The 21,884-nt window shown below is 40.7% G+C and overlaps 2 protein-coding genes across 2 annotated transcripts in view; one reads left to right on the top strand and one right to left on the bottom strand.

Moving 5' to 3' along the window:
* slc25a51b (solute carrier family 25 member 51b) overlaps nt 1-2,615 on the top strand; it is a 46,020-nt gene extending 43,405 nt beyond the window's left edge. The window contains exon 4 of the transcript XR_015851312.1: nt 2,590-2,615. The gene's annotated coding sequence lies outside the window, so the exon portion shown is untranslated. The remainder of the gene's footprint in view (nt 1-2,589) is intronic.
* The window catches only part of frmpd1b (FERM and PDZ domain containing 1b), a 65,067-nt gene that overhangs the window by 29,936 nt on the left and 13,247 nt on the right, over nt 1-21,884 (bottom strand). Inside the window, 3 exon segments of the mRNA XM_088343870.1 lie at nt 3,465-3,567; nt 7,564-7,736; nt 9,441-9,551. Of these exon segments, the coding sequence (XP_088199996.1) occupies nt 3,465-3,567; nt 7,564-7,736; nt 9,441-9,547 (383 nt within the window). The 5' untranslated portion in view covers nt 9,548-9,551.

Below are 21,884 nucleotides of genomic sequence, written 5' to 3'. Positions count from 1 at the left end.
ATAGATGTCTAGATAGATAGATGTCTAGATAGATGTCTAGATATATTTCTAGATAGATAGATGTCTAGATAGATGTCTAGATATATTTCTAGATAGATAGATGTCTAGATAGATGTCTAGATAGATGTCTAGATAGATGTCTAGATAGATGTCTAGATAGATGTCTAGATAGATAGATGTCTAGATAGATAGATAGATGTCTAGATAGATAGATGTCTAGATAGATGTCTAGATAGATAGATGTCTAGATAGATAGATGTCTAGATGTCTAGAAATATAGATAGATGTCTAGATAGATGTCTAGATAGATTGATGTCTAGATAGATAGATGTCTAGAAATATAGATAGATGTCTAGATAGATGTCTAGATAGATAGATGTCTAGATGTCTAGAAATATAGATAGATGTCTAGATAGATGTCTAGATAGATTGATGTCTAGATAGATAGATGTCTAGAAATATAGATAGATGTCTAGATAGATGTCTAGATAGATAGATGTCTAGATGTCTTGATAGATAGATGTCTTTATAGATGTCTAGATAGATGTCTAGATAGATAGATGTCTAGATAGATAGATGTCTAGAAATATAGATAGATGTCTAGATATATAGATAGATGTCTAGAAATATAGATAGATGTCTAGATATATAGATAGATGTCTAGAAATATAGATAGATGTCTAGATAGATGTCTAGATAGATAGATGTCTAGATAGATAAATATCTAGAAATATAGATAGATGTCTAGATAGATAGATGTCTAGATGTCTTGATAGATAGATGTCTTTATAGATGTCTAGATAGATAGATGTCTAGATAGATAGATGTCTAGATAGATAGATGTCTAGAAATATAGATAGATGTCTAGATATATAGATAGATGTCTAGATATATAGATAGATGTCTAGATAGATGTCTAGGTAGATAGATGTCTAGATAGATGTCTAGATAGATAGATGTCTAGATAGATAGATGTCTGGATAGATAGATGTCTAGATATATAGATAGATGTCTAGATATATAGATAGATGTCTAGATAGATGTCTAGATAGATAGATGTCTAGATAGATGTCTAGATATATTTCTAGATAGATAGATGTCTAGATAGATGTCTAGATATATTTCTAGATAGATAGATGTCTAGATAGATGTCTAGATAGATGTCTAGATAGATGTCTAGATAGATGTCTAGATAGATGTCTAGATAGATAGATGTCTAGATAGATAGATAGATGTCTAGATAGATAGATGTCTAGATAGATGTCTAGATAGATAGATGTCTAGATAGATAGATGTCTAGATAGATGTCTAGATAGATAGATAGATAGATAGAGTATAAAATTTCCTATCTAGAGATGTTCAATCCCACTTTCGGGCCAATACCAGTGCGATACTCAAGGGTTGAATACTATCTATCTATCTGTCTAGATAGATAGATGTCTAGATAGATAAATAGATGGAAAGATAGATACTTTATTCATCCCTTTAGGGAAATTCACACTTCCAGCAGTATGCTTGTGTTGAAAAATAACATTAAAAAAGATATAGAATACGAAAATACCCAAAATAACGTGTTGATATGGAGTATTTAAATAGTGCTACGGAAAATACACACCGTCATAAAAATAGGTGGGGTTTAATGTGGGCTTTTACTCCCCCGGGTGGAGTTGAAGAGCCTCATGGCATGAGGAAGAAATGATCTCCTCAGTCTGTCCATGGAACAAGACTGTGACAGCGGTCTGTCGCTGAAGCTGCTCTGTGTAGTGGATGTGATGAATTCTCGATGATTGACCGCAGCTTGTTCAGTGCCCATCCCTCAGCTACAGTTATGATAACAATATATAATCTACTAGTTAGAAACATTCTAAGCATTCATGTTCCTTATTAGAATAGATTTGAATTTTCGATTTAAAGCAGTAGCACAACTTGGTCATATCTCCTCTCTGTAATTGATGCGAGGCTGGGGACCATCACCGCTCGCATGTTTTTTTTCCGATGCCAAACTGTTTTGTTTTTTGGTCGCCGCAATGCCGATTTGATTAAAAATGACAGCTTGCCTGCGCCCGCTGATTAAGATTAACAGCTTCCCGGCAAAGTCCTAATCACGACACAATGTGTTACTTTTCTGTACCAGACGTTTGTACAAAGTGTAGAGTATGCATTTTTTTTTGTTTTGTACTCCTTTGGCTGGTAATAGCTGTCAACAATGAGTGGTCTTAGGAGCCGAGTTCGGTCGATCACATGACTTCTATGAGTGGAATTCACAACAAGAGAAAGGAAACATCCATTTCAGCTCATGAGGAGATGTAGTCAGTTCAAGACACCAGCGCGGAAAGTCCCATCTAGTGAATTACAGCCCCAATTTGTAATATTTGACCACTAGATGGCACTGTGTTTTCTGGTACCAGTGAGGGCTAGTGATACACGACACAATGTGTTACTTTTCTGTACCAGACGTTTGTACAAAGTGTAGTGCAAAGGTGTCAAACTGGCGGCCCGCAAGCCGGATCAGGCCCGCTAGGGGATTGGATCCGGCCCGCGAGACGACGCTCAGAGAAGCACAAGAGAAAGAGCTGTAGGTTGGAATAGGTCCACTTGATGTTGCCAAAGCCAGGTGCCTCTCACAAACGCTGCACTTGTATTTCTCTATCCCTAATCTCTCTTTCTCTCTCTCTCTCTCTTCCTCCATTTTTCTCTCACTCTCTCTATCTCTCTCTCTTTCACTCTCGCTGTCTCTTTTTCTCATTCTTTGTTCCTTTTTGTCTCTTTCTATGTCTTTTTACCTTCTTTTGCTCTCTTCATTTTTTCCTTAACTCTCTCTCTCTCTCTCTTGCTTTCCCCTTCTGTCTTTCCCCTTTCTCTCTTTCTTTCCTTCTCTCTTCTTTTTCTATTTGGATTTTCATTCTTTCTCTTTCTTTCCCCCTCCCTCACTATCTCTGTTTTTTGTTTCTCTCTCTCTCTCTCTCTCTCTTTCGCTCTCTCTCTCTCTCTCTTTCTTTTGTCCCACCCTCTCTACCTTTCTCTCCCTATCTTTCGGTTATTTCTTTCTCTCTTTTTTTCCTTTCTCTCTAATCTACTAAACCGGCCCCCGAGAGAATGTTTGTTCTATCGTGTGGCCCCAGAGCTTAAATGAGTTTGACACTCCTGGTGTAGGGTATGCGTTTTTTTTTGTTTTGTACTCCTTTGGCTAGAAATAGCCATCATCAATGAGTGGGGTCTTAGGAGCCAAGTTCGGTCGATCACATGACTTCTATGAGTGGAATACACAGCAAGAAACAGGAAACATCCATTTCAGCTCATGAGGAGATGTAGTCAGTTCAAGACACCAGCGTGGAAAGTCCCATCTAGTGAATTACAGCACTCGCCCTCCTTACAGCCCCAATTTGTAATATTTGACCACTAGATGGCACTGTTTTCTGGTACAAATGAGAGCCAGTGATACAGTGATGAGGGGCAGATGTTACCTTAAAATATTTTCAACTTGATCGCCGTTCAAATCCTCCAGCTCTGTATCATTGATCTGCAAAACCTGGTCCCCTGGGTAGAGAATTCCATCCGCAGGACTCCCTAAATAACAAAATGAGAAAAAGCCTGTGCTTGCATAAAACAATGGTGGTCTCATATGTGGGCTAGGAGCTACTTTTAGAACAGATTAAAGGACATTAAGAGACACACACTGTGAAACACACACCGTGTGACACACATGGTTATTCAACATGGCTGACTCAACATCTCTCCAGGATGCGAGGGTTAGGGTTGTTCTGGATCTCCACCAGATCGGCTTTCTTAGCTTTTATTCGTTTTTGTTTTTCTTCAGGCGAGCGAGTTCCACTGCAAGGCGCGGTTCGGGGGGTTTTCTGTGACCTTAGTTACTGCTGCTAAATGTTATTGCACTCATTTCCATTCCACTATTGCAGGACTTCTCAATTATCTTCCGTCACGTCCCCCATCAGAAAAAGAAATCCTCTCGCGCCCAGTGTTCCCTCGAAGCGATTGCGCACTGCTCGCCCATTCTCACAAGAAAACTAAGCCAGCGCACAAAAATCAGGGCTCGAAATTGAGTATTAAGAAGCGACTTAAGTCAAAGTTACAGTGCACGAAGGTAAAAATACATGGGTTCCCCTGACGTTGTGTCCTAAATGCGGTATTTTGAAGTCGAGTCGAAGTAAAACGAAGTTGAGTAAAGTTAGTAGAGTCGGTCGAGAACCGGCTTCTTCGGCTCGGCTCACTAATAGGAACCGACTCTTTCGGGTCCTAAACGGCTCTTCGGCTTGTTTTTGCTTCTGTCATCCCAACATGACCAAATATTATGTAAAACTATGCACAAAATGACTTAAAAGAAGGGGGGAATGGCACAAAAAAGAAAAAATACCAAAATGAAAAAGTAGTGAAAAGCTGAGAAAAAAAAAGAAACAAAAGGAAGAGAAAAAAAGAGAAGGAAAAATTTAGGAAAAGGCCAGAAAAAAAGAAAAGAAAGAAACGCAAAAAAAAAGTAAAAAAGAGAGAAAGAAAAAGAGACAAAGAAAGAAAGAGAGAGAGAGAAAGAGAGAGAAAGAGAGAAAGAAAGAAGGAGAGAGAGAAAGAAAGAGAGAGAGAGCAAAATAGATAGAGCACAAGAGAGAGAGAGGGAGAGAAAGAGAGAAAGAGAGAGAGAGCAAAATAGATATAGCACAAGAGAGAGAGAGGGAGAGAAAGAGAGAGGAAGAGAGAAAGAGAGAGAGAGAACAAGGGAGACAAAAAGTAAACCGAGAACAAAAACAAAAAAGTAACAGCTCAGAAAAAATAAACACAATGAGATTTTTTTTAAAGGAATTTTTTAAAAAGTAGAAAAAAAACGGGGAAAAAAGAAGAAAAAGTTTGTGTTGCATTCAAATCATTTCCAATGATATCAAGTCAATCTTGTTGCCAACATTGAACTTCCACTAAAAAAAATGTCATTAAATACAGTTGTGTATCGTGCAATCGACTCAATAAGCCCCCAAAAATGTTAATATTATGCGACAAAATATGTCAGGAAATAAAAAGAAATGGATATTTTGTGAAATAATTGTAAGAACAAACGATGTTTGTAGGCAATAGTACATGAGTCAATTCATTCAAAAGTGAAAAATAATTTTTCATTGCCGGAAACTCAGCAAAATGTCAAGTTTTGGACATGTTTGATAATGATTTAGTTGCCACACTTGGGATTGCTGTTGCTCACTGTTGTTTCAAGCGTTGCTCACTGACTTGGTGTGAATGCTCAGACCCGGGGAAAATGACAGGGAACATTGTTCGCGCCCCCCCATGATGGATCTTTTTTTTATTAAGTGATCACATAATGCAGAAACCGTGCTTTGTTTTGGGCGTTTGCACCCTCAACCCCCTTTACCCGTGAGATGCATAATACTGGCAAATACTGGCACACATTCAGGATCACTCATGCCGCTCCAGAGCGCACCCCTCCCCCGCCCAGTCTATTCTGCTAATATCCCGATCCTTGCAGTTTTTCCAGACCCCTCCCGTCCCCTTTTCTGCGTTGCCACGCGTCAAACCGGAGCCCCCGATATGCTTTCAGTCGTGCCGTTCTCACACTTTTGCTCAAAGATTATTTTCCTCTCATGCAGGGGGGGGGGGGAATCACAGACCAGGAACAGAGACAGGACCCAGTAGGGTTGGTTTACTCAGTTTTATTGATGAAGAGGGAGAGTAAAGCTTGCTTCCACGATCCGATGATTGACGGAAACGGGTAGCAGGAACGCAGAAGTGGCATGATCATAGATTTGCAGGAATTCTAGTCGTTAGCCGGGACGCGAGAGCAAGGGCGGTATCGAGTTCCGAAACTAGGTCGGCAACAGGTGTCGGGCAGGTAGCAGGGTAATACAGGTCGGGATGGCAGGACAGGGCAGAATCGAGTCCAGAAACAGGTCGGCAACGGGTATCAGGCAGAGGAAAACAGGGCAGGAAAAAATGTCGGACGGAATGAGCTTGCCTAGCTGGGAGCATAGGATCGCAACGATCTGACAGAGTCCTCTTGAAAGCTGGGGGTTTAAAAGGAGCCAGTCAGCCATCAGGACTGTTTTGAATGAATTGACTCATGGACGATTGCCTACAAACGTCATTTGTTTTTACAATTCTTTCATAAGATTATCTTTTTTTTTTCCTGGTATCTTCTGTCGCAAAATACTAACATTTTTGGGGGCTTATTGAGTCGGTTGTAAGATACAGAACTCTACTTAATCACATTTTTAGTGGAAGTACAATGTTGGCAACAAGATTCACTTGATATCATTGGAAATTATTTGAATTCTTCTTTTTTCGGTGTTATTTTTCTACTTGTTTTCAAATTCCTTTAAAAAAAATCTCGTTGTGTTTATTTTTTCCGAGCTGTTCCTTTTTTCTTTTTGTTCTCTATTTACTTTTTTCCTACATTTCTTAGTTTTCTTTTTTTCTGGCTTTTTTTCTAAATTTTTCCTTCTTTTTTCTCTTCCTTGTTGTTTCTTTTTTTCTCAGATTTTCACTACTTTTTCATTTTGGTATCTTTTTCTTTTTTGAAAACATATAACACATAATATTTGGTCGTGTAGGGATGAAAGAAGCAAAAACAACCTGAAGAGCCGTTTAGGACCCGAAAGAGACGGTTTCTTTTAGTGAGCCGAGCCGAAGAAGCCGGTTCTCGAAAAACTGACTTTACTCAACTTCGTTCTACTTTGACCTTGACTTCCAAATACCGCATTTAGAACACAGCGTCAGGGGAACCCGGGTATTTTCACCTTCATGCACTGTAACTTTGACTTAATTAGCTTCTTAATTAGCAATTTGTAGCCCTGATTTTTGAGAGCTGGCTAGATTTTCTTGTGCGCAGAAAAGCTCTGGGTAGTGCCCAATTGCGCACACACGCAGCTCAGAGGGAAGGTTGGTTCAGCCTGACATTCTTTGAACACTTTTTAATAAATTCACCCTCTATCAAAGGTTTGCAATGCTTGGGGATCAGACCTCGCAGCTCGCCTTTGTAGCATTTTCATTTGACTCAATGTTTGAGGGGCCAACTGTTCAGCCTACAATTCTACGAACAGTATTTAATAAATTCATCCTCCGTGAAAGGTTTGCAGTGCTTGGCCATCAGCGTCGTGAAGGATTTTATACATTTTACCATAAAGGATTTTATACGATTAAATACAAGTTGCATTTATCGAGTGCAATGAAGATTTTCACTGAGTGAGATTCAGGTCACGCTCAGGGATGTTTTGACCCTTTCAGACATCGAGGCGAGGGGGCTTTCTTGGCACGCCCATGGGAGGAGCCGGCACACCAGCTTGCAGGAAAGAAACGTGGGCCAGGAGAAGGAAGCGAGAAGATCGAGAGAGGAGGCTCGACGGAGACTTTAGCCACACTAATTCGGCTAATTCGATGGAGTTCACTCCAACTTTACTCAATCTTGTGATGACATTGACTTCAAAATACCGCACTTCAAACACCGGGAACCTGCGTGGTTTTTGCCTGCATGCACTATGATTCTGGATGCCTTCTCTTGTGAATCAATTTCTGAAATTTTTTCGAGCGTTGAGAAGATCTCTTACATACCTGGGGCCACGTCCCTGACCAGCAGGGGTGCGTTGGTGGTGATGGCGAAACCATGTCCGGTACTTCGGTCCAGGACTGGATCTCGGGTGATCTGCAGCGACAGCTTAGCCTGGTAGTTCTGATTGGAGAGACTGTTGGAGCGTTGAGGCCTCCCATCGCCTAGCAACCGCTCTCTGAAAAGGAAATTGCATCAAGGAAACTGTGACTACATAACGAGGGACTACCGTATTTTCCGGACTTAAGGCGCACCTGAAATCTGTAAATTGCCCAATGTGTAATTTTTGAGCGCTAGATGCCACTGCGTGCAGACCATTTACCATTTAGCATCTTGATTATCCTCAAAACGTTAGGAGGCTGACTCCCTATTGGTGTGTGAGTGTGTGTGTGAATGGGTAAGTGTACGCTTTGTAATCCGGTGTACCTAATATACCGTAAAATACGGTACATAAAATTAGAAATGCATACTGTTAAATCGTACTGCATGTGGTAACTGTTTTGCCTTTGAGAAACAGAGTTGGAGTTGTGATTGGAGAGACTGTGTGTTGACTCCTCCCATCGCCTAGCAACCGCTCTCTATACAAGAACTTACATCAAGGAAGCTGTGACTACATAAAGAGAGATTTTTGTGACTACCGTATTTTTCTTTTTCTGGTGGGCCACATGCTAGAAAAAAATGTTTCATGCGGGCCGAAATAGTAGGTTTAAGAGAATTGGAGAGAGAGAGAGAGAAAGAGAGAGAGAAAGAAAGAAAGAGAGAAAGAGAGAGCAAAATAGATAGAGCACAAGAGAGAGAGGGAGAGAAAGAGAAAAAGAGGGAAAGAGAGAAAGAGAGAGAGAGAGAGAAAGAGGGAAAGAGAGAAAGAGAGAGAGAAAGAGAAAGAAAGAGAAAGATAGAGAAAAAGAGCAAAATAGATAGAGCACAAGAGAGAGAGGGAGAGAAAGAAAGAGAGAGTGGGAGAGAAAGAGAGAGAGAGAGAAAGAGAGAGAGAGAGCAAAATAGATAGAGCACAAGAGAGAGAGGGAGAGAAAGAGGGAAAGAGAGAAAGAGAGAGAAAGAGGCAAAGAGAGAGGCAAAGAGAGAGGCAAAGAGAAAGAGAGAAAAAGAGAAAAAGAGAGAAAGAGAGAGAGAGAGAAAGAGAAAGAGAGAGAGCAAAATAGATACAGCACAAGAGAGAGAGGGGGAGAAAGAGAGAGAGAAAGAGAGAAAGAGAGAGAAAAAGAGAAAGAGAGAGCAAAATAGATAGAGCACAAGAGAGGTAGAGATAGAACAAACATTTGGTCGGGGGCCGGACTAGTAGATTAAAGAGAAAGAAAAAGAAAGATAAAGAAATAAGAGAAAGTGGGAGGGAAAGGGTGAGAGGGCAGTCAAAAGAAAGAAAAATAGAGAGAGGGAAAGAGCGTGAGAAACAAAAGAGATAAAAAGTCATGAGAGAAGGGGAAAAGGAGAGGAAGAAAGAAATCCAAAGAGAAATAGAAAGACAGAAGGAGAGAAAAGAAAGCGTGAAGAGTATGAAAAGAGAAAGAGAAAAGAGAGAAAAGGAAAAAAGTTAGAGCAAAAGAGGTTAAAAGACACAGAGAGAGAAAGAGACAAAGAGCAACAAAGGAAGAGAAAAAGAGAGACACAGAGCGTGAAAGAGACAGAGAGTGGGAGAAAAGGGGTGGAAGAGAGAGAGAGAGAGAAATAAATACAAGTACAGTGTCTTTGTCCGAGGCACCTGGCTTTGGCAACATCAAGTTGACATATTTCAACCTGCAGCTCATTTTTCTCTTGCGCTTCTTTGAGTGTTCTCTCGCGGGCCGGATTCAATCCCTTAGCGGGCCTGATCTGGCCCGCGGGCCGCCTGTTTGTGCTCTATAACAGGACATACGGTCCGTACCTGCTCAGTGACTCTCGGGTGCGACGTATGATGGTCCCCACCACCTGTTGAACCCGGCTGGCCCTTCGAGCCGGAGACCTGCTCCGACATCGCTCCTTCTCCTCCATTTATCTAAAAAGAAGCGGATGAAACAGATCGGCACTCCGGAACGCCAGATGACACGAGAAGCGTATCGAAGGAAATGGATTTGCGGGAAAATCCCCAGCGCGGATTCATCTCCGTGATCACGAGCTCTTGCTCTTTGATTTCTCTAAGAGTGTGTCGCGTGGATTCCTCGTCCTTGCGATCATTTGATATATTCTCCATGAGCCTTTGGCGCCATAATATCGGCACCGATATTTGAGAATTTGACGGATATCGGTATCGGCATTTTTATTCATTCGACAGGTTGATTATTTCGGCTCTCTAATTCCACCGAACCCTGTCTCTCCGTGTCCTGGGGAAGCACGTTCAGGTGAAGACTGATCTATTAGCTCTTATCGTAACATTAGTCCGTCAATCGAGCGTGTGCGTTTGTGATCGGGAGAATTAAAAGCCTGCTAAAGCAGAAGGCTGAGTGATTAGCTTTTACCATAACATTAGTTTGTCAATCTGACTCTAAAACAAGAGTGGCCACACTTCTTAATTCGAAAACTCTATTTAAATTTCTATGCACTTTCTGTTTTTAGTTGTATTGACATTTTTATTTGTTTATTGTAAAATAAATCAGAGAGCTATTTAAGTTTTTAAATGTACTTTTGCTGCTGAGGCTACTTTATTTCCTTTACTGTTTTTGGTTAAAGTAAAGGATAAGTCATGTTAGTTGTGTTGAAATTCTAATTTATGTACCGCAAAAGGTTTCAGAGAGCTATTCCACAGCAACAGATTTATCCTCCGCTTGAGGTGCAACCCCCCAAAACAGTAAACAATAAAATAACAGGGGGGCAGCTTTAATTTGGATGATCGTTGTAACTACTGGAGTTCTTTGAGTTCTGATATGAATTACCAATCCCAAGCAGTCAACAATATAAAGTGAGTCGAATCAATTAAATATAACTCAGACGGTCTGTTGTAGAGATGGGAATTCCGACTCTTTTCAGAGAAATGGCTTTTTCAGCTTGGCTCACTTAAAGCCTCTTTCAGCTCCTGAATGGCTCTTCATTTTGTTTTTGTCATTTTATCCATATCATACCGTTTATTATGTATTCTTATGAATGAATTAAAAAGTGGCGAATAAAGCAAAATGAACACTTAAATGTTAACACTGAAAAACACAGGAAACAAAAATAGAAAATATTTATAAATCTACAAAGAGAAAAGTTAAAAACAAAACAATTTGAACCTTTTTTATACTCAACAAATTCAAAGTCAATAGCACAGAATGTCAGGACCAGAACAGAGACAGGACCCACTCGCGTAACGTTTCTCTCAGTTTTATTGTAAGAAAGGAAAGGGTTGCACCCACGATCTGGTGATCGCTGGCAAGGGAAGCTGGTCGCTCTGAACGCGGAAGTGGGCCAGCGAACGGAAAAAAACGGGGCAGTAGCCGGGATAAGAGAGCAAAAAACGTGGTCGGGATCGTAAACGTGTTGAAAGCCAAGAGAGGAGAGTAGATGCGGTCAGGATGAAAAACGGGTCGAAGCCGGGGAAGAGACAGGAGCAAAAACAGGTGGGAGTCAGGGTTGGAAAAAAGCTAAACTGAGGTTCGCAGACGGACTGACAACAGGTGACAGATGGGAGTGGGTTTAAATAGTGACAAGGAGCCCATCAGAGTCCGTGGCAGTTGTTGCAAATGAGCGGGCACAGGTGTTTCATTTTGTTGAAAGAGAATAAAAGCATCTTGAAGAGAACCGGCTCTCGATTGGTGGGTAGCCGGCTCCCACTTCCAAGATCCGTGCTCATAGACTCGGGAGCTGTGAAAACTCCACCCCTATTCGCCTTTTCTTTCGGTGCTCAGTAAATATTGTATAAGTAATCGCGATCTAACTATATTCTAGTCGCTGTTTGAATAATGGATTGATCTCTCAGGAACCGTCCTCTCATGGTTCAGATCCTACCTCTCAGATAGGACGCACTGTGTTAAATAGGGCAAAATGACATCTGAGCCCTTTAGTGTTACCTGTGGTGTTCCGCAGGGTTCAGTACTTGGTCCCCTTCTTTTCAGCATTGACATGCTTCCACCAAGTGATGTTATTCGCAAGTATGATTTCAGTTTTCATTGCTACGCAGACGACACTCAACTATATCTTCCGATGGAGGAATTTGCCACACTAAATTGTGGAAATTTGGAGGCCTGCCTCACTGAGATCAAAGACCAAAATGTTAGTTATTGGTCCATCTAAATGGCGTGACTTGTTCTCAAAAACTGTTCTGAACATTGACAAATGTAATATCACCCAGAGTGACTTAGTCAAAAATGTAGGTGTCATATTTGACCCCGATCTGGCTTTTCAAACACATGTTAAGAATATTACTAGAACAGCTTTTTTCCATCTTCACAACATTGCTAAATTACGCCCCATGCTGCCCCATGTGTTTGTTGCCTCCCATCTCGATGACTGTAATGCCCTACTCTCCGGTCTCCCGAAGTCCAAAATCAAGAGCCTTCAGCTGGTACAAAATGCTGCAGCCAGGCTTTTAACGAAGACAAGAAAGTTTGATCACATGACCCCGATTTTAGCTAACCTGCATTGGCTCCCTGTTAGCTCAAGATGTGATTTGTAAGTTTTGTCGGTAGCATACAAAATTAAATCTTTCAGAATTAATTTCCCCCCTATGTTCTGGTCCGGAGCCTTCGCTCTGAAAATGCCGGTCTACTAGTGATCCCAAGAGCCAAGAAGAAATCTGACAGTGTTTTCCATTGGGTGCCTTGGTGCTGTGGAATGCTCTTCCCCCTGAGATTGGATCTGCAACCTCAGTGAAAATGTTTCAATCTAAGCTTAAAACTCACTTCTACTCTTTAGCATATGAATGACCTAGATTTTATGTTTACAGTATCAGGTGATGGTGTCATAATAGTCTGTGGTTTGCAATAATCTGTGGTCTGTGCAGCCCTTTGAGACTCTTTGTGATTAAGAGCCAAACAAAAAAACAGGACTTGACTTGACTATTTTGAACAGTGACACGATCCAAGAAGACGCGATGTAAACAACTCGGGGAGAGCGGAAAACTGCTTTTATCAAATTAACTCACCACTTTTGACCTAATGGCGGAAAAAGGAATTATTTACTGAAAAATAAAACCACGGATATTTAAAACGCCCGTATCTCCAACACCGATTAAGAGTATCGGCCCGATCGGTCGATCTCTACTCTTTCCACGTGTGCTCGTTGTGTTAGCAGTTGACTTGAACTTGAAAGGCATTTCCAGAACCCGAAAAAATGGGAATTCAACCTCAATGTGATTTCCAAGATCTGAAACAGATTGCGGGCTATTGTTTGAGATGCACTTTCCCTCTCACTGCTTTTGTTTCCCTCAAATATTGTTTTTGCTGCGGTTTTGTCATGCTAGCTTCATACGCTGCAAAAAATGAGCTCAAATGCTTAAACCCCCAGAAGATGAAAATAATAGGGGGGGACATTTGCAGCGGGTATATTGTGTTTGTTGCATTTTTGGGGTTTTTAGAACGTTTATTTCTTTGTCTGAAAGTTCCTTGTTCGTCCACTAGGGGTCTTCACCGATTTGATCATCTTTTCCCAACCAAATCAGACGATGAATGACACACAGCACGTTCAATCGAATATAAAAATATAAGAAAATACGTATTTCATTAAATGGACAATTCATCATAGCATCATCTCCAAACAGAAAAGCAGCTTCAGCGACAGACGGCTGTCACAGTCTTGTCCACGGACAGACTGAGGAGATCATTTCTTCCTCATGCCATGAGGCTCTTTAACTCCACCCGGGGGAGTAAAAACCCACATGAAACCCCACCCCCACATTTGCATATTACACTAGTGTATCTTCCGTAGCACTATTTAAATATATTTTTCAACACAAGGATACTGCTGGAAGTGTGAAATTCCCTGCGGGGATGAATAAAGTATTTATCCATCTATCTATTTAGACATCTATCCAGACATCTTTCATTCTATCTATCTAGAAATCTATCTATCCATCTAGACATCTATCTATCTAGACATCTATCAATCTATCTATCTAGAAATCTATCTTGACATCTATCTGTCTATCTTGACAACTATCTATCTATCTAGACATCTATCTAACTAGACATCTATCCAGAAATCTATCTATCTAGACATCTATCTATCTAGACATCTATCCAGACATCTTTCTATCCAGACATCTATCTAGACATCTATCCAGACATCTATCTATCCATCTAGAAATCTATCTTGACATCTGTCTATCTAGACATCTATCTATCCAGACATCTAGCTATTTAGACATCTATCCAGACATCTTTCATTCTATCTATCTAGAAATCTATCTATCTATCTAGAAATCTATCTATCTATCTAGACATCTATCTATCCAGACATCTATCGATCTATCTATCTAGAAATCTATCTTGACACCTATCTGTCTATCTTGACAACTATCTATCTATCTAGACATCTATCTATCTAGACATCTATCCAGACATCTTTCTATATAGACATCTTTCTATCCAGACATCTATCTAGACATCTATCCAGACATCTATCTATCCATCTAGAAATCTATCTTGACATCTGTCTATCTAGACATCTATCTATCCAGACATCTAGCTATTTAGACATCTATCCAGACCTCTTTCATTCTATCTATCTAGAAATCTATCTATCTATCTAGACATCTATCCAGACATCTATCTATCCATCTAGAAATCTATCTTGACATCTGTCTATCTAGACATCTATCTATCCAGACATCTAGCTATTTAGACATCTATCCAGACCTCTTTCATTCTATCTATCTAGAAATCTATCTATCTATCTAGACATCTATCCAGACATCTATCTAGACATCTATCGATCTATCTATCTAGAAATATATCTTGACATCTATCTGTCTATCTTGACAACTATCTATCTATCTAGACATCTATCTATCTAGACATCTATCCAGACATCTTTCTATATAGACATCTTTCTATCTAGACATCTATCCAGACATCTATCTATCCATCTAGAAATCTATCTTGACATCTGTCTATCTAGACATCTATCTATCTATCTAGACATCTATCTATCCAGACATCTAGCTATTTAGACATCTATCCAGACATCTTTCAATCTATCTATCTAGAAATCTATCTAGATATCTATCTACCTTGACATCTGTCTATCTATCTTGACATCTGTCTATCTAGACATCTATCCAGACATCTATCTTTTTAGACATCTATCCAGACATCTTTCAATCTATCTATATAGAAATCTATCTAGATATCTATCTATCTTGACATCTGTCTATCTATCTTGACATCTGTCTATCTATCTTGACATCTATCCAGACATATTTCTATCTAGACATCTATCGATCTATCTATCTAGACATCTATCTATCTATATATCTAGACATCTATCTATCTATCTAGACATCTATCTATCTATCTATCTAGACATCTATCCATCTATCTATCTATCTAGACAATTTTCTTACTTCTTTGGCTTTCTAATGAGTTTAGCAATTTCAAACACCGTCACCCGATACTACGAGTATCAGATATCAAAGACCACGACCATAGAGGCATGATCTGGTCAAGAGTCCCTGGTCCACATAAAATGAGGAACTGATCGATCGCTCGTTCCCTTTCCTGCTGCTTCGCATGACGGCCGCGTGGCCTTGACTAACACGTGGGCCTCACCTTGCGACCAAGACCAAGAGGACGGTTTCAAATTTAACACCATGTTTGCCGGTTGTTGGGAATGATTGTTTTTTTTCTGTACAAGGGATTCTCCCTAAATCGCCAAGCATTATAGCGAAAAACTTTCTTTTTGTGCTAGTAACATTCAGCAGTCAAAAACTACTATAATCTCCAGTGCCCTCTCCTTTTTATCTTTAATTGTGTGGGTGCTATTTCAATCGGCCTGGTTCATTGATTCCATTTTATTGGGATTAGTAATTCATATCAGAACTCAAAGAACTCCAGTAGTTACAACGATTATCAACATTAAAGCTGCCCCAAGATAGCTGTGGATGGTCTCCAGCTCCCCCGCAACCCTACTGAGGATAAGCGATGCAGATAATGGATGGATGGATGGTTTTAACAAGCAGTCCTGTCTCCATCTCAGCTGCCACGTGTCCCGCAGTAATTCTATATAGCAGGCGGCGAAGCTTTGACCTTTAAGAGGATTAGAAACCTCGGATGGTCCCGAGCTGGGGTGTCAACATAACACCCCCCGATGATCCTCATCCTGCCCGATCGGCCGGGATAAAGAAGAAGGATGAGGGCGCCAACAGATGCGCCCCGGGAGATGAGCGCCATTAGTGACGCAATTGTCTTGAGTTAAGAGCTTTTCTGCACTTATTTCATTTGCGCTTGTAGAGTCAGGTGACCATCTCCAGGAACTGGTCTTAAGACCTTCTCCTGAATATTCCTTTGTTTTTAGGACACGTGTCAAACGCATGGGACAAATGTCCACAAATGTCCATGATGAAAGAATAATCATTGTTCGTACGGGTGCTTGAAATCCTTGAATATGACGCATCACTCGTGGAATTGTCTTAAGTTAAGAGCTTTTCTGCACTTATTTCATTTGCACTTGTAGAGTCAGGTGACCATCTCCAGGAATTGGTCTTTAGACCTTCTCCTGAATATTCCTTTGGTTTTAGGACACGTGTCAAACGCATGGGACAAATGTCCACAAATGTCCATGATGAAAGAATAATCATCGTTCGTACGGGTGCTTGAAATCCTTAAATATGACGCATCACTCGTGGAATTGTCTTGAGTTAAGAGCTTTTCTGCACTTATTTCATTTGCACTTGTGGAGTCAGGTGACCATCTCCAGGAATTGGTCTTTAGACCTTCTCCTAAATATTCCTTTGGTTTTAGGACACGTGTCAAACAGACTTGAAGGCTATTGTTCCTGTAGCCTTCAAGTCTGCCGTCATTAAACCCACGCTTAAGCGACCTAACCTTGACGCAGAAAGCCTAGGTAATTATAGGCCAGTGTCAAATCTGCCATTTCTTGCGAAATTACTTGAAAAGGTCGTTGCACAGCAGCTAAATGACTTCATGTCAGAAAATAACCTTTTTGAAACTGTCCAGTCAGCATTTAGAGCAAATCATTCTACTGAGACAGCTCTTGCAAAAGTAACCAATGATCTCCTTTTAACAATAGATTCTGGTGCCTCATCAATGTTACTGCTGCTGGATCTCAGCGCTGCTTTTGATACGGTCGACCACAACATATTATTGATTCGTCTAGAACGCATTGGTATCTCAGGAACTGTACTCTCGTGGTTTAGGTCCTACCTGTCAGACAGGATGCAATGTGTTAACTATGGCAATATGACCTCTAAACAATCTAATGTCCCTTGTGGTGTTCCTCAAGGCTCTGTACTTGGCCCCCTTCTTTTTAGTATTTATATGATCCCGCTTGGTGACATTATCCGCAAGTATAATATTAGTTTCCATTGCTATGCAGATGACACTCAACTGTATGTGCCACTGGAAAAAACTGGACATTTAAGTTTTAGAAATCTGGAGGATTGCCTTACTGAGATTCAAAGATGGATGTCAAATAATTTTTTACGCCTTAACCCAGAAAAAACTGAAATGTTGATTATTGGTCCAGCTCACTGTCGTCATTTGTTTTCAAACATTACCCTGAACCTAGACAAATGTAATATCACCCATAGTGACTCGGTCAAAAATCTAGGTGTTATATTTGATCCTAATCTGTCGTTTCAGTTACATGTGAAAAATATTACTAGAATAGCTTTCTACCACCTCCGTAATATTGCGAAGATTCGTTCAATGCTGTCCCAATCAGATGCAGAGATTTTAATTCATGCGTTTATTACTTCTCGGCTTGATTACTGTAATGTATTGCTTTCTGGTCTCCCGATGTCTAGCATTAAAAGTTTGCAGCTGGTTCAGAATGCGGCAGCTAGACTTTTGACTAAGACCAAAAAGTTTGAGCATATTACACCTGTATTGGCCAACTTGCACTGGCTCCCAGTCCACTTAAGATGTGACTTTAAGGTTCTCTTATTAACATATAAATGTTTGCATGGGCTTGCACCCTCTTATCTCTCCGATTTGATTTCCCCCTATGTTCCTTCACGGAGTCTGCGCTCGGAAAATGCCGGTCTACTTGTGACTCCGAGAGCCAAGAAGTCTGCGGGCTCGAGAGCGTTCTCCATCCGGGCCCCGGTGTTGTGGAACGCCCTGCCTCTGGAGATAAGATCTGCAACCTCAACGGAAGTTTTTAAATTGAGGCTTAAGACACACTTCTATTCCAAAGCATATGATTGATGCCCACCTCGTATTCTGTTTTGTCCTGTCTTTTTCTGAGGCCTGCCTGGCTGATACGAAGGAGAAGGATGATCTGGGATGGGTCAACGGACCGGGGTCTGACCTGCAGCATGTCAACCCCTGCATTTACCAGCTGGCGTCGTCGTTGATGTCATGCTCTTTCCGGACACATTTTCAACATCTTACCTAGTGTTTACTATTCTGTGTACAGTAATGCTAATTGTAATTCACCCTGTTCAATCCTGGAAGGGGGATTACCACATGTGAGGTCCTTTCTCAAGGTTTCTCTTTTCTCCTCACACTGAGGTTTTTGAGTTTTTCCTTGCCCGCATGCTGGTTTGCTGGTTTAAGATCAGGTAATTGTGTAATTTTGTAACTGTAATCCTGTGCAGTCCTTTGAGACATTTTTGTGATTAAGGGCTATATAAATAAATTTGACTTGACTTGACTTGACTTGAAACGCATGGGACAAATGTCCACAAATGTCCATCATTCCTAACCACTTCTGCATTTTTCATGTGTTTTCGGTGCGTCTGCTACAAGCCAGGTGAACTCCTCTTTCCACCATGCTTTTAATGTACGTTTACGTTTTGGAGTGTCAGCAATTTTGTTCGCTTCTTTTGAATATTTTTTCTAGGGCTGATGTTTTGGCTTGATTCCTAACCACCTTCTCCATTTTTCTTGTGTTCTCTGTGCGACTGCTACAAGCCACGCAAACTCCTCTTTCCACCATGCTTTTAATGTACGTTTACGATTTGGAGCGTCATCAATTTTGTTGGCTTCTTTTGAGTCTTTCTTCTGGGGTTAAGGTTTTGGCTTGATTCCTAATCACTTCTCCATTCTTCTTGTGTTTTCTGTGCGTCTGCTACAAGCCACGTGAACTCCTCTTTCCACGAGGCTTTTAATGTAGGGTTTACGTTTTGTAGCGTCATAAATGTTGTTCGCTTCTTTTGAATCTTTCTTCTGGGGCTAAGGTTTCGGCTTGATTCCTAACCACTTCTCCATGTTTCTCGTGTTCTCTGTGCGTCTACTTTGGAAAATGATATGCAAATGCACGACCTTATAACACTCGGGAAAGTCCGGAAGCAGGAAGTTATTCGATGCAGGCTTCTGATTGGCTGTCGAGTATGCAAATTTCCAAACGAACCGATATTCAGAAATTTCCAAACCAACCGCCTGGGCAGACGTTATTTCAAACCCTGGTTAGGTGTATGTTTAGGGTTAGGAACTACAGTTTGATATTAATATTAGGGTTTATAACTAAATGTAGGGTTCCAAAATATGTTTGGAGCTAGGGTTACGGTTTGAAACGAGGTTAGGGTTAGGTGTAAGGCTACAGTTACAAGCTAGGATTTGGGCTGTATGTTAGGGTTCTGAAATATGGTTGTGGTTGATATTTGGATGGTACTGGATAAATTGGAAAATATGCTTTGAAAGTCTTTAAAAAAAGCTTGAATTTGTCCATAAAAAGGTGTCCGAACCTTAAATGTTGCAAAGAAGAATGGGCCAAAATTCCTCCACAGCGTTGTGAAAGACTCATGAACAATTATTGTAAACATTTGAACCTTGTTATAGTTGCTATTAGGTTCAGAGGGCAATGACTTTTTCACATATTATAATACAAAAGAACGATTTTATACATTTGACTATAAAAGATTTTATACGATTGAATACAAGTTACATTTATTGAGTGCAATGAAGATTTTCACCCAGTAGGCTTAAGTTCAATGACAGGTCACGCTGATCCCAATGCGGAATGTTTTGTCTAGTTCTGTTGATAACAGGACTCTGACGCAGGACGGCAGGGATTGTTTGGAGAAGTTGTTTTGTTTGGTCCAGACAGCTGGACGCTCTTCTCCGACACGGTGGGGCCCACGTGGGGGCTTCCCTGGCACGCCCATGGGAGGAGCCGGCACACCAGCTTGCGGGAAAAGACGTGGGCCGAGAGAAGGAAGGTAGAAGATCGAGAGAGGAGACTGGAGCGACACTAATTCGATGGAGTTCACTTAGGTTAAATTGTTTCAGAAATTAAATCTGCCCCCTTGTGAAAATGCCGGTCCCTCATCTTTTCCATCAAGAAATGAGCGCGCATTGTTACGTGAATGTAGGTTGTGCTTGGTTAATGGAGTCGGATAACCAATTCGAACAATTTGGTAAACGCTACATTTTCATATTTATTTCCTTTTTCACATAGGTACAGATGAAATCAATAATTGATAACTACATTTTGGGTTTCCTTGGGTTGTGTGATATTCAAAATTGGTTTGTTGATCTAATACCTTTATGAGTGATAAATATGCAAAAAGCACATAAACCAGAAAGAGCGCAAATACTTTTTCACAGCACTGTATACGGAGGCGATTAAAGCAGCTAAGAGCATGACAACCCTCGCAAGTGCTTTTCATTTTAATCCGCAATGCTCCCGAACCTCTCTGCATCCACCCACTACCTCCACTGTACCAGCTCAAGTGAGGTCACACCAAAAATAGACAAAATTTCACTTTTCTTTTCCAAGTGTATTTATTTAAAATGTAATTTAACCATATCCAAGTATGTTACATATGAGAAGTACCGTATTTTCCGCACTATAAGGCGCACCTAAAAGTCTTTTTTTCAAAAGCTGACCATGCGCCTTATAATACAGTGCGCCTTATATATGGCTCAATATTAAATCGCAAGGTCTCGCAACTTACGCAACAGCCGCCGACTCGATTTTCCCCCAAACGTGGAGTAGTCCGCGGTGTATGCTGGGATTTATATACCGGCGTTTCATTGGCTAACCAATGTGTCAATCATCATTTGAATCGATCACTATTGGCTGAAGTTATTCGGAGCCTCGGATAGGCTAGAGGGCCGAAACAAACCCTGCAATTGGCCGAAAAAGATGTGTCAATCATCAATTAAATCGATCGCTATTGGCTGAAGTTATTCGGAGCCTCGGATTGGCTAGAGGGCCAAAACAAACCCTGCAATTGGCCGAAAAAGATGTGTCAATCATCCGTTAAATCGATCGCTATTGGCTGAAATTATTCGGAGCCTCGGATAGGCTAGAGGGCCGAAACAAACCCTGCAATTGGCCGAAAAAGAGGACTGAATAGCAAGCTTGCTAAAGTACGCCATCAAGAAACATGTTTCATTAGTCTGTATTTGTAAATATTTGACTCTCCTGGATTTACTTCACTCACGGATATAAGAAGACCATGATTGCGTATCATTATTGAACGTGAGAACTTAGGTGAGCTATGCGGCTTTCTATTTTCCCGGTATCTTGTTTTAGAACGATCTTGATGTTGCTGTGATGAGTTGAGTCAATTCAACTCAATTCCAAGCGTTTATTGTCATATGCACGGTAAAGTTGCGAGCGAAAAAGAAAATAGAAACTAAAGAATGGTTGGCATTTCTTGAATCCCAAGACTTTAACCTTCCGAATGATATTTGGAACGATGCATTTGAGTGACATGGTACGGACACCGCATCCGCACGTGTTCTCGACACGTATTTGCGTCTTTGCAAGCTTTGGGAATCTTAAGGGGGTAATCAGTTGGACTGAACCATCTGACTGTTTTGTCCACGTTCCCATTGTAGCGCCTTATAATCCGGTGCGCCTTATCTATGGAAGATATAGGACCAAAAACTATTTTTTGGGGGTGCGCCCTATAACCCGGTGCGCCCTATAGTGCGGAAAATACGGTACTTACTATATTCTTTTAGGTAATGTTTATTATGTATATACAATTTAATCTCAGGTATCGGGTTTTGGAACGCATTAGCTAACTTTCTAAATAGCAGTTTTTGCTCTTCCAATATCTATTGCAAGCCTGGTCATCCTGGAAAGGGGATTACCTCAAGGTTTCTTAAGTCCTTTCATGCTAAAGTTTTTGAGTTTTCCCTTGCCCTCATGTAGGTTTCAGATCAGGGGATGTTGTCATGGCAGTCTGTGCAGCCCTTTGAGATTTTTTCATTAAGGGTTATACTAATAGGTATGACTGGTTTACTGAAAATGGATCCGGTTGTATCGGTAATGGACAATA

This window comes from Urocampus carinirostris, chromosome 9 (genome assembly GCF_059441175.1).
Source record: "Urocampus carinirostris isolate Australia breed hairy pipefish chromosome 9, RoL_Ucar_1.0, whole genome shotgun sequence".
Classification (NCBI taxonomy): domain Eukaryota; kingdom Metazoa; phylum Chordata; class Actinopteri; order Syngnathiformes; family Syngnathidae; genus Urocampus; species Urocampus carinirostris.
The sequence above is the reverse complement of the archived record's forward strand: the minus strand, read 5'-3'. Positions and strand labels throughout refer to the sequence as shown.